The 12,506-nt window shown below is 42.8% G+C and overlaps 2 protein-coding genes across 7 annotated transcripts in view; both read left to right on the top strand.

Moving 5' to 3' along the window:
* Positions 1 to 2,823: 2,823 nt before the first annotated feature.
* The window catches only part of LOC127362931 (sodium bicarbonate cotransporter 3), a 33,134-nt gene continuing 23,451 nt past the window's right edge, over positions 2,824 to 12,506 (top strand). Inside the window, exons 1-6 of one of the 2 annotated variants that reach the window (XM_051399290.1) lie at positions 2,824 to 3,182; positions 10,099 to 10,180; positions 10,520 to 10,660; positions 10,842 to 10,980; positions 11,454 to 11,614; positions 11,799 to 11,987. In XM_051399290.1, coding sequence (XP_051255250.1) covers positions 3,126 to 3,182; positions 10,099 to 10,180; positions 10,520 to 10,660; positions 10,842 to 10,980; positions 11,454 to 11,614; positions 11,799 to 11,987 — 769 coding nt within the window. In that variant the 5' untranslated portion in view covers positions 2,824 to 3,125. The remainder of the gene's footprint in view (positions 3,183 to 10,098; positions 10,181 to 10,519; positions 10,661 to 10,841; positions 10,981 to 11,453; positions 11,615 to 11,798; positions 11,988 to 12,506) is intronic. The other variant, XM_051399291.1, reaches the window with a different exon arrangement.
* Positions 7,211 to 9,586, top strand: LOC127362961 (dynein heavy chain-like). 5 transcript variants are annotated; one of them, XM_051399378.1, is made up of 3 exons: positions 7,211 to 8,562; positions 8,630 to 8,954; positions 9,154 to 9,586. In XM_051399378.1, the coding sequence occupies exons 1-3, from the start codon at positions 7,843 to 7,845 to the stop codon at positions 9,300 to 9,302; spliced, it is 1,194 nt and encodes a 397-aa protein (XP_051255338.1). In that variant the 5' UTR covers positions 7,211 to 7,842; the 3' UTR covers positions 9,303 to 9,586. The 5 variants fall into 5 exon arrangements, with proteins under 5 accessions (XP_051255338.1, XP_051255339.1, XP_051255340.1 ...); XM_051399379.1 differs by having other exon boundaries at positions 7,211 to 8,368; positions 8,568 to 8,954; XM_051399380.1 differs by having other exon boundaries at positions 7,211 to 8,225; positions 8,568 to 8,954.

A 12,506-nucleotide genomic window follows, 5' to 3' on the forward strand; every position in this document is an offset into this window, starting at 1 on the left:
CTACTGGGTGAGTTGGACCTGCTCTTTTAATGCTCTTAACACACTGACGTATTTTTACAATCCAACCTGGAAGTTAGCGTCGCTCCGGTTCCTTCGACAAACAGCCGGTGGGACGTTCAGCCGGGCCACAGAGACTGATCTGATGAGACGGGTCTGGTTGTGGTCTTTTGTTTTATTGGGTTTTCTGTAAATGATACAGAAGGAGGACACGCTGACTTCCTCCTATAAGTCACACAGAGATGCTTATTTACAGGTCTGTGGGTTCAGTGAACACACCGTCAGTCTGAACTTTGTTTGTCATCTGCACAGATTAGATGTTTAGTTGCACAAATAACCAGACTGGACTAGAAAAGCTCACATTGTAAAGATACTCCATCTGATTCCTGTTGTTGCTGCACTGAACTGATATGTAGACCTCATCCTGTTGCACTGAACTCTGCAGCACTCTTGCACACACTCTTCCTGCAGTGTGTCTCAGTGTGTATACTGTGTACACACTGAGACACTTACTGTTCTACACCTTCTGGACTTCTTCATCTTCCCACTTTCTAAGTGCTTTCATTTAGCAGTACACTGTAAGGAAAGTGTCGATGTGCCGTTGTCATTATAAGCTTTGAGATTCCCTTTTTTTAAACATTTGCCCTGATGAAGTTGTGTGTGTGTGTGTGTGTGTGTGTGTGTGTGTGTGTGTGTGTGTGTGTGTGTGTGTGTGTGTGTGTGTGTGTGTGTGTGTGTGTGTGTGTGTGTGTGTGTGTAACACTAGCTAGCGTTAGTAAGAGCTGTGAGTCAAAGACAATTAAAATAGCCTTAAACTGGAGGTCTCACGTCTCAGACGTGCTCACTTTGATCAGAAGAGAAAACCCACTGTTCTTAAAGGGGAAGGCTCAGCCCGTAACACACAGGTGCAGTTAGGCTAACCAAAATGTTGTTTCATTTAACTGCTGTATTAAGGTTGAGCTGATGGTTAATGTACTATATTTACTGTTGGGTTGGTTTGGCTTTGGTGCCCCCAGTAAAGTTCAACAAAGCAACCTTCCATTAAAAATGACTTAATTCCAGTAAGACTGTCCTCACTGACAGTTGACTCAACTATTAGTGGACAGCCCTGGAAATATGTGTCTCTGCTGCTAAATGCTCCACTGTGTTCACCAGCTCGTGTCTGACTGTGTCTGCTGTTTGCTGCTCTTTAGAGAGAGACAGTGAACCAATATAAAGCCCTGTAAAGCCAGGGGATAAATCTCTGGAGGTTCAACACTACCACAGACACCCAACACATTGTTTCCACATGGTTCTGTCGTACATTGTTATAAAAATATCCACTGTAGCCCCCCAGACTTGTCGAGCCACTGAGATGCTGCAGTGGGTTTGTCTCCGGCTGAATATCCGTCAGATCAGACGACATTTAAAGTTCTTCTTGTTCCTGTTGTGGGTCTGTGTTCAGTCATTTGTTTGTGGTTGTGGGAGCCCGGTGGAGTGTGTGTTTGTGTGTGTTTTACTGAAACAGAAGAGGAAATGTAAAGCCTCCTCTGTGATGTGTTGATATGTGCTCTGTTTTCATGTCGTAGCTCGTTGTTGTTCCTGATTAGAATTCCTGAGCCGAGCGAAAGAGCTGCCATTAGCTGCGAGGCCTGCTCGGGGAGGGAAGACAGTGTCTACATAATGCAAAACATTTATTGTTTGGTTGTTTGCAGATGTGAAACCAGAAACTGCAGACTTTTAAAGGGAAAGTGCCAGGTTTTCAAAGTGGGCTTGTATGAGGCAGCAACGCATTTTCAGATGAGCCAAAAACTGAACATATGATATGATATACACTGTTGTATATTAGGGCTGCACCATATGGTAAAAACATCTTATTGTGATTATTCTCACAGACTGACAATTACAATATGATCACCACAAATTACATTTTCACTGAAAAAACCCAATTGAAATCGTGAGGATCTGAACTATTTTGGGGTCTGTATCAAACAAACATGTTGTAGGCCAGGGCTCCCCTTCGAAACTACAGTACCTCATTATTATGCTGTCTTAGCACACTGGCTCCCATCCTTTTTCCTTAAGGGACCCCTTCTATCATCCTCTCACCAAGTAACATATTTTATGGATATAAACAGTACAGAACAGCTGATAAACGGTACGATGATCCCAAACACCGAACACAATAACTGGAGGAAGTTTGTGAGCAGATTATTTCCTGTGAATATTACATCAGAGGTCAGTTTTCGGACCGTTTTAGGAACCTTTTGTACAATTGAAATGCTGAGATATACTCGCCCCTTAAAATCAAGAAGCCCTCAAGACTCCCTTTGAAGCTTTGGCGACCCCTGGTTTTAGCATGTCCATATAGTGTAGTATAACATTTTATATTTGTGTATTTGTGGTCAAATGGGCGACACAGTGGGCTTTAATAGATTTTATAATGAACCTCTAAAAAATCCAGACCAGGCCTCTAATTGAGACCTGCCTCTATTTGTCAAATAGTAGGCTTGTAAAGGAGATCTATGTCTTATTTGGACCCTGCTTCTTCAAACTGGGGCACACGCTGACCTCATACAACCCAGCTTCTAACCCCCCGAACTATCCCTTTTAAGATATTGAAGCATTTACATGAGACTTGTTCTGAGCTGTATGAGCTGTATGTATAATGTACGAGTGAGAGTGCAGCACTTTGTGTCTGTGCAGTTTCAGAAGTATCAGGATTGGTTGTAGTAGAGGAGTTCAGTCTGTTTGACCATCATCACATCACATTTCTGAGCAGGAAAAAGACGCCCCGCCCCCTGTGTTTTTTTTCTTTCTTGCTGTGTTTGCAGACTTCCAGGCTCGCAGCTCGCTCTGACAGACGCTCAGTGAAGCAACACGCTCGGCTATAAATACATGACTCACAGCGGAGGCTCTGCTGGCTGCACAGCGTCTGTATTTACATACTGAACCCTGACGACTCGCAGATCCTCACCTTACCGCTGACAGCCAGTTAGGGTTATTTATCTTTTACTCTGCTTTTCAAACCACCAGAAAGTTTCCCTCTGGTTTTTTTGTGTGGACATTTTCTGTTTTTGCCCGAGTGCTTTCTGTAATCTGAGGAGGGCTGATTGGACACAGTCGGCTGTGTTTTGGGTAGAGCAACGATGGGAGACTTTTGGGGAGATATTGCCAGTCAGAGGGTGGCCAGAGCGATGTCACTGGTATGTATTTTCTTGTCTGTAAAGTTTGTGGTCAGCGGCCTTCACACTCATGAGACACGAATGTGATCGACATGTTGCACTCATAAAACATTTGAGGAAATGAGACAGTTTAAACAGGAAAAGAGCTCGATAACAAATCAGGGCTGAACCCACGTGTGCAAAAACCTCCACAAGGCAAGCGCTTGTACAATCATCCTGCCTCAGCATACGCAGTCAGATATCCTCAAAAGTTGATCAGCACAGAAATGATTCATCTCACTTGATCTTTTTAGATTTATTAATGGATTCATCAGTTTCCCAGAGCTGAAGGTGAACCCACCAATATTCAGTCACAGAAGGACACTAAATGTTAACGTTTAAGAATCGTCTAATTGGTTTATCATTTCAGCTTTATAATAATGCATAAGTAATAATAATCGACTTTTACTTCTTTAGTTACATTTTCCTGATTTTACTTTTTAGTGATTTTCCGATTAGATTCGGACTGATGTCAGTTTTTTTTGTTTTTAGATTTATAGCGATTTGTTTAGAGCAGAATATACCAATGTGACAGCCGGCATATTGAATCTTTGAGCTGGAAGTAAAATAGAGTTTGCACCAATATGACTGCTTTCTTCAACAAATAACTTTTATTTAAGTATTCTTAAATAATTTAACATATACAGAATCTGGGGCGGCCGTGCTTCAGTACCACCACAGGGTTGGAGGTTCGATACCTTAATATTCCCCTGTCCATGTATCAAAGTGTCCTTGAGCAAGAACACTGAACCCCTGGGCGCCTGGACAAATTTAATTACATAGAAATTAAAATAGAAATTAAAGAAAATGGCTCAGTACTGTAAAAACTACAAGCCTTTGCAAACCAGAAAAATTAGAGAACATTTAAGCTTATGATACTTGTGACTTATGATACATGTGTTTTAAAAAATAAAAATTAAAGTAACAATAAACTATTAAATTATTTCCTTAAATCATGCTGCCTTTATTGGGGACAGGCGTCTATTTGGGACAGGCCTTTAATTCCTTTAGCACAAAGCAATGATAGGAAATACATCAAAATGTGTAGCCACACCAGGCTAGTAAAGGAGAATAGGGACCTTGCTTTTATTAGTTTTACGGTACATTATTAAGCGTATACTAAACCAGTATGATTGCTGTCATTGCTGTAAGGCCTGGCTTTAGATTAAACCCTTTCTCAGAGTTGTAGTAGGTCGGGTCATGACTCTGGTCCCGTTTTGGGGCTAATAAATGACCTGGTATCGGTGCAGAGACACGCTGATACCACATTTTGGGACGTATCGGCGGATAACTCTAGTGCTTGTACTTAACTGACATTTTCAATGCAGGACTATTTTTACATTGTGGTGTTAGTACTTCAGTAAAGGATCTAAATACTTCCTCTACCGCTGAAGGGAAGTTAAGTTGTGGTTAAGTTATTTTCAGGCCACATGACTCAAAACTCCTGAAGTCTTTTCTATCTTGATATTTGTGTGATTATTTCTGAATACAAAACAATTGGTTCTATAGATTGCTAATTAACAATAAACTCCCTCCAGTTTTTCTGAAGATGGAATATAAAAGCTGAAATCTGACCTCTCGAACTGCTGGTGTCATGAGAACTGGGTCGAACAGAATCATCCTCTGGTCTCGAGACGTTTCGTTCTTCTGCACGCGGAGACTGTAAATCTGAAAGCTGATCAGATTCCTCTGGGCCAGATCTTATTTTTAGAATCTATTAAAGTTAATGTCACCATGTTATCTCTTCTGCTCTTTTCCTCTCTGAAGTATTCAGATCCTTTACTTAAGTAAAAATAACAATCCCACATCGAGAAAAGGCTCCGTCCAAGGCTGCAGATATAGATTAATTTAAAGTACAGTATATCATTTCTGTCACTAGGGGGTCTCTGACATCTAAACAGTAAGAAAATTGTGATGAGGTGGTGAAGCAGCGTGGGATCATGGGAGTTGTTGTCTTCACCACCATTGGCGTCATTGCAGTCAGCTTCTCCCGGTTAGGATTCCTTCAGTGTTCATGGTTCAGGAGGTTTCTACCGGGAGCCCAATGATCCACAGAGGTCTCCTCCTCTCCAACACAAACAGACCCGCTGATTAAAACCACTAAACACACTGAATAAAGCAGTTCCACCTTAACAATCACTGCTTCTCCCATGCTGACCAGACGTCCGATGACTAAAATCCTTCATCCGGTTCAAATCTAGAGTTAAAAAGCACCAAGATCTAAACAGTGGATGGTAACAATGTGGCTTCACACTGGATCAACAGTCAATGTATGACAGCTTCTGGCAGACAACCACAACGCTGACGCAGGCACAAAGGGGATATGACGCCATCGACAGGCGACCAAACGGTCTTACAATAGTTAAATAGGAGGTAAAATGTTTCAGATATGCAGGAGATCAAACCTGAGTGCTTTCAAAGCCCCATTTACTATGTGATGAAACTGTAACTTCCTGTTCTATATGTCCTTTATTCACTGTTTCTTTGTGTAAGTATGACTCAAAGTCCTTGAGGTGTTTTGCATACGTTAGGACTGGACATTGTGCTCTGATGAAGGTCAGTGTGCAGACTTCTCACTCACTAAGTTATAGGGGCAAATAAAACTTAACTTTGGGCAAGTAGATTTCTGACCCACTTGCTGACCAGGTAGTCATCTCCAGCTGAGGTCAGAAATGGGGTCAAAGTCCAGCAACGTTTGATAAAGTCTAAAATGTATGTAAAGTGTGTGTGTGTGTGTGTGTGTGTGTGTGTGTGTGTGTGTGTGTGTGTGTGTGTGTGTGTGTGTGTGTGTGTGTGTGTGTGTGTGTCATGATCACTCAATACTGTAAAAGAAGTGAAGTGGAAGCAGCAGAGCTTCTCCACTTCCTGTTGGTCAGCGAGGCGTTCGGCCCGTGTGATAACAGACGTTGTGATGACAGGAAGGGAGGAATCCTCTGAGCTCTGGGTGTCCACCACAGTGTGAAATCTATATTTGACCCGGATGAACCGGATGGATCTGTCTCTCACAGCTTATTTGGAGCTGGACGACACTTCAGTCGTCTACATTTTCACTCCATGGTCAGAATGTGTCCGCCGGTGCTTCCCGCCAGGGGGAGGGAAAGGTCCTCTCTGCTGTTTCTTTCTGTTAGAAGATCCTCATTTCTGTCTGTTTGATCACCTCGTAATGAGGACAGCGGTGGAAGAAGTATTCAGATCCTTCACTTTAGTAGAAGAACCAAAATCAGAATGTACCAATACTCCTTTACAAGTATTTTATGTCCCGTTAGTATCGTGATGAAATTTGATGAATTATAATGACTTTATTCAGCATGCTAACATGCTAAACTGAGATGTGGTAAACATTATGCCTGCTAAACATCAGTATGTTAGCATCGTCACCCATCGGTTTGTGGAGTCCCGTTCTAAAGCTCCCAGTTTGGCTTTGCGGTCGTCACTAGGACAGTTAGTCGGCGCCAGCGGAGGTCACGTACAGCGAGTTGAGCTGCTCTCTCATCGGCGGCTCTCCTGCTCACACAGGATCTGGTATTCCACATAAACAGTAAAATGTGTTTGTGAACAGATTTGAGGAGAGAAATAATCAACAACAGAATCTGGATCCATATCTGATCAGCACTGTTTGACAGTTTGATCTGAGTTTGGTTGAGCTGGACGGACTCACTGAGAATGAGCTGTCAATCACAAGGTAGCCCCGCCCTAAAGCATACCCTGCTTTATGGTCTGTTTTACTCTAAATGGGACCATCAGTTACTAAATGAACATCATGCTGTATGGAAGAAGACTGAAACTAGAGACTGAGACCAGAAACTCATCAGGAAACTGTTTACTGAGCTCATTCTCCATTAGAGTGAATGGGATCAGTGTGTTATTGCAGCCAGTGGTGCTGCCCCTGCTGGCAGTTAGAGAATGCAGGTTTAAGACACTTCACAGACCCGGAAGCTTTGTCCTCTATATATACTGTCAGTGGTGTTGTGGTTGTTACCTTTTAGCTAAAAGCACCGCTGTGTCTCCGTGCAGCATATTTCTAGGGCTTTTGGAAGGATTTCATTGATACCACAATACTATTATTGATCCTGCTTATTGGTCTGATTAACTAAAGAGTGGAAAGCAAACAGGCAGCAGGAAAGACTACGTTGAGTTTTTAATAAGGGAAACTAATTAAAAAATAAATAGATATTCACATTGAGAAGCTGAATTTGGGGTGTGTGTGTGCGTGTGTGTGTGTGTGTGTGTGTGTGTGTGTGTGTGTGTGTGTGTGTGTGTGTGTGTGTGTGTGTGTGTGTGTGTGTGTGTGTGTGTGTGTGTGTGTGCGCTCTGTCAGCATGCTGTACAAACACACAGCAGGCTGGAAGCTAAGAGTCACAGCAGATTTACAACCAACAGGCGTGGAGCTGCACTTCCTGTCTGACACACGCCAACATCGCAGGTGTGTGTGTGTGTGTGTGTGTGTGTGTGTGTGTGTGTGTGTGTGTGTGTGTGTGTGTGTGTGTGTGTGTGTGTGTGTGTGTGTGTGTGTGTGTGTGTCTTTATCTGTTTATTTGATTTTGTCCGATCGTGTCTCTCAGTCGATCCAGCTGCAGGATCTGTACCTGCTGACAGTCCAGCTGTGAGAGTACTTCCTGTTGACAGCGGTGTCAGCAGTGTGATGAGTCACAGCACTGACACCGGCTGTGGGCGGAGCCAGACCGTCCTGGGTGTGTGCAACCGGCAGCAGCTGCACAGTGTCGAGAGTTTAATGAAGGAATATTACATTACACTCATTGTGTCGTCCTGGAAATCTGAGTTACATTTACATAAAACTCACAACACATACTGTACACAACAACACACTACACACACTGTACACAACAACACACAACACACTACACATACTGTACACAACAACACACAACACACTACACATACTGTACACACAACACACTACACATACTGTACACAACAACACACAACACATACTGTACACAACAACACACAACACATACTGTACACAACAACACACAACACACTACACATACTGTACACAACAACACACAACACACTACACATACTGTACACACAACACACTACACATACTGTACACAACAACACACAACACATACTGTACACAACAACACACAACACATACTGTACACAACAACACACAACACACTACACATACTGTACACAACAACACACAACACACTACACATACTGTACACAACAATACACTACACACACTGTACACAACAATACACTACACATACTGTACACAACAATACACTACACACACTGTACACAACAATACACTACACACACTGTACACAACAACACACAACACATACTGTACACAACAATACACAGCACACCTACACACACACTGTACACAACAATACACAACACATACTGTACACAACAATACACAGCACACCTACACACACACTGTACACAACAATACAAAACACACACTGTACACAACAATACACTACACACACTGTACACAACAATACACTACACACACTGTACACAACAATACACTGTACACAACAATACACTACACACACTACACAACAATACATTACACACACTACACAACAATACATTACACACACTGTACACAACAATACACTACACACACTGTACACAACAATACACTACACACACTGTACACAACAATACACTGTACACAACAATACACTACACACACTACACAACAATACACTACACACACTGTACACAACAATACACTACACACACTGTACACAACAATACACAACACACCTACACACACACTGTACACAACAATACACAACACACAATACACACACTGTACACAACAATACACAACACACAATACACACACTGTTCACAACAATACACTACACACACTGTACACAACAATACACTACACACACTGTACACAACAACACAAAACCTACACACACACTGTACACAACAATACACAACACACAATACACACACTGTACACAACAATACACAACACACAATACACACACTGTACACAACAATACACTACACACAGCTACACACACAGACTTGCAGCGACCTGTTTGGAAGAACTGGTGGAGACAGACGACCACCCACCTAGAGCCGGAGGATCTGTCCTAGGTTTCTGCCTTTTAACAGGCAGTGTTTCCTTGCCCTTGTCTCCAAGGTCTTGCTCATGGTGGTACTGTTGGGTCTCTGTAATTAATGTTATAAAGAGTTCGGTCTAGACCTGCTCTATTTGAAAAGTGTCCTGAGATAACTTCTGTTATGAATTGGTGCTATACAAATAAAACTGAATTGAATAGACGGTTTTATCTTCATGCATACAATCTACGAATGATGAAATTTACATTTGTGGTTGAATGATGATAATCATCAATAATTAATCTTGTAGAAAGTGAAGGTGTTTGTAACCTGTAAAACATTTCTAATAAAGTAAATTCTACATGATTCAAACTGTTTTAGAAATTAATGTTGCAGTGGGAGGGAAACTGAGCCGAGACACTGTTTGACTGTAAATGCAGACAGAGGTTGGTGTGTTACAGTGTGTGTGTGTTACAGTGTGTGTTACAGTGTGTGTTACAGTGTGTGTGTTACAGTGTGTGTGTTAGTGTGTGATGGTGTGTTAGTGTGTGTGTTAGTGTGTGTGTTACAGTGTGTGTGTTACAGTGTGTGATGGTGTGTTACAGTGTGTTACAGAAATGAAGGGTTCAAGGTCCGTAACATTAATGAGAGAAATCAGCAGCTATGCTAGCTCGGTAACAATAAGTACAGTGACTTAAAGACGTGGCTCTCCCAGTAACTAGCACTGGGTTCACATTGGTGGAGAGGAGGTTATGTGATGAGGAAACACCTTTTATCTTATATTGATTATGTTATTGATTGATTCCCTCCTTGTTTGGTTGTGTCTCTGCAGGGGAACGATGAGGAGGCAGTGCTGGACCAGGGGAAGACCAGCTCCACCCCCTACACTAACTTTGAGAAAGAAGAGCTGGAGAGTGAGTCACACACACACACACACACACTGTCTGTATTTACAGTCAAACAGAAAGTAACAAAACTGACTCAGCCTGTATTTATGCACCAGTCAGTCGGCTGTTTTTAATATTTTGAAAACTTTGAAGAGCCGGCCGGGGGAGGGGGAAGGTAAACAGTATATTACTATAATTGCTATCAAAATCTAATTTTCGAAAAGCTGCTGAAATTTACAGCTCACAATGTTTTCATTAAAAAACATTCATCTGCCTCCATGTTGGTAATCTGTATGTGTCGGGTTGATAATGACCAGACTGACAGATATTCTGGTTGATCAGAGCTCCTGTTTGTTCCCTCCTCAGGTCACAGAGCGGTGTACGTCGGCGTTCACGTTCCTCTGGGTCGACAGAGTCGAAGGCGTCACCGTCACAGAGGACACCGGCATCACCGGAAACGGCGGGACCGCTCAGACCGGGAGGACGGACGGGAATCGCCCACATACGGTCTGTCCAGTTTAATATCACACACACACACACTCACACACACACACACTCACACTCACACTCACACTCACACTCACACACACACACACACACACACACACACACACACACACTCACTCACTCTCTTTGGTAACGCTGATTATCATGAAGTGATTACCTGATTGAGAGTTTGTCCCTGCAGACACGCCGTCTCAGAGAGTCCAGTTCATCCTCGGGACGGAGGACGGAGACGAGGAGCACATCCCCCACGACCTGTTCACCGAGCTGGACGAGCTCGCCTTCAGAGACGGAGACTTCCAGGAGTGGAGGGAGACGGCCAGGTGAGGACGCACTGAGCACTGTCTTTACCTTTCCAGTGTTTTTATCTAAGATGTTCAGAATCCTCAGAGGTTTATGGTTTCCTGCCTCCTGCTTATAGTGACACACATTCAGAATAACGCAGCACTTCACTGTGTTTTCACTGGTAATCCTTCGTTCTCTGTACAGCCTTCAACCTTTATTTATTCAGGAGTTATCATCAGAGCTTTGAAGATGTTACGTGTTCCTCCAGGAGTCTTTCCTCATAAATCCAGTGGAGGTTGTTTTGGTATCTTTAAGTCGTATAACACCTGTGTGACTCAACTGGATTTGCACAGACGCGTTTCATCTTAATCTCCTTATCTTTTAATGCCTGGACTGTTTCTGTGCAGCCGAACAGAAGCTGAAATTTCAGTTTTATTTAAGGTTTAAACTGACGTTTATGTTCTAAATCTAGTGTACAGTTTAGGCTAATAGGTTTTTGCTGTGTTTTCAGGTGGCTGAAGTTTGAGGAGGACGTGGAAGACGGTGGTGAACGTTGGAGTAAACCGTACGTGGCCACGCTGTCCCTCCACAGTCTGTTTGAGCTGCGTTCCTGCATCCTGAACGGCACCGTGCTGCTCGACATGAGGGCCAACACCATCGAGGAGATTGCAGGTCAGCATGCTAACCACAGCCGCGTATTTTACTGTGTAACTGTGTCAGTAAGGATGAGAAGAAAACCTCCTGTCCCCCATTTTAAATACCAGGATAGCAACATCCCACAGCTGTTGTTATTAACCTGCTTTTGTTAAACGACCAGTGTGCAGCTAACCTCGTGTCGTCGCTCCTCACGTTGCAGACATGGTGATTGACAGCATGCTGGCTTCGGGTCAGCTGGAGGAGGGCGTCCGAGAGAAGGTGAGGGAGGCCATGTTGAGACGTCACCACCATCAGAACGAGAAGAAGCTGAGCAACCGGATCCCGCTGGTTCGATCCTTCGCTGACATAGGCAAGAAACACTCCGACCCCCATTTACTGGAACGCAACGGTGAGACCACGGCGCTCTTGTCATTCTGAAATTCACTTTATACGTGTTCATCTGCAGATCTGTGGGAAGGGTTGAGTCTTTATTTCCCAGGTGGATTATGTCTCTAAATGAATACATCTCTCTCACACAGATGTTATCCAGAGGCATAAGACCGATAAGCATTGTGATATATCGTGACCTTGGAATTATAATGACAGAAAGCAGTGATTTGTATATAAAACAGTTCAGTCCTGCTTTGTTTGAATATATGAAATCAATCAATTCTTTACTCATTGACATTTAGGAACAATAAATCCCATGTGCTTCAACACGCACTTATTTATTAAAGACATTTGAACATTACAAACTACAACAACCATTGCATGTAGCCTCCAAGTAATAAATAAAAAGAGACAATTACTCAACGCTCAAGTGGCGCGAGTACTTACCCTTTAATCTGGTTTACTACAGTGGTCTAAAATAAACAGATGATTGTGTGATTTTAATAATAATAAACGGATCAAAAGGATGCTGAAATAT

The sequence above is a fragment of the Dicentrarchus labrax genome, unplaced genomic scaffold (assembly GCF_905237075.1).
Source record: "Dicentrarchus labrax unplaced genomic scaffold, dlabrax2021, whole genome shotgun sequence".
Taxonomy (NCBI): Eukaryota; Metazoa; Chordata; class Actinopteri; family Moronidae; genus Dicentrarchus; species Dicentrarchus labrax.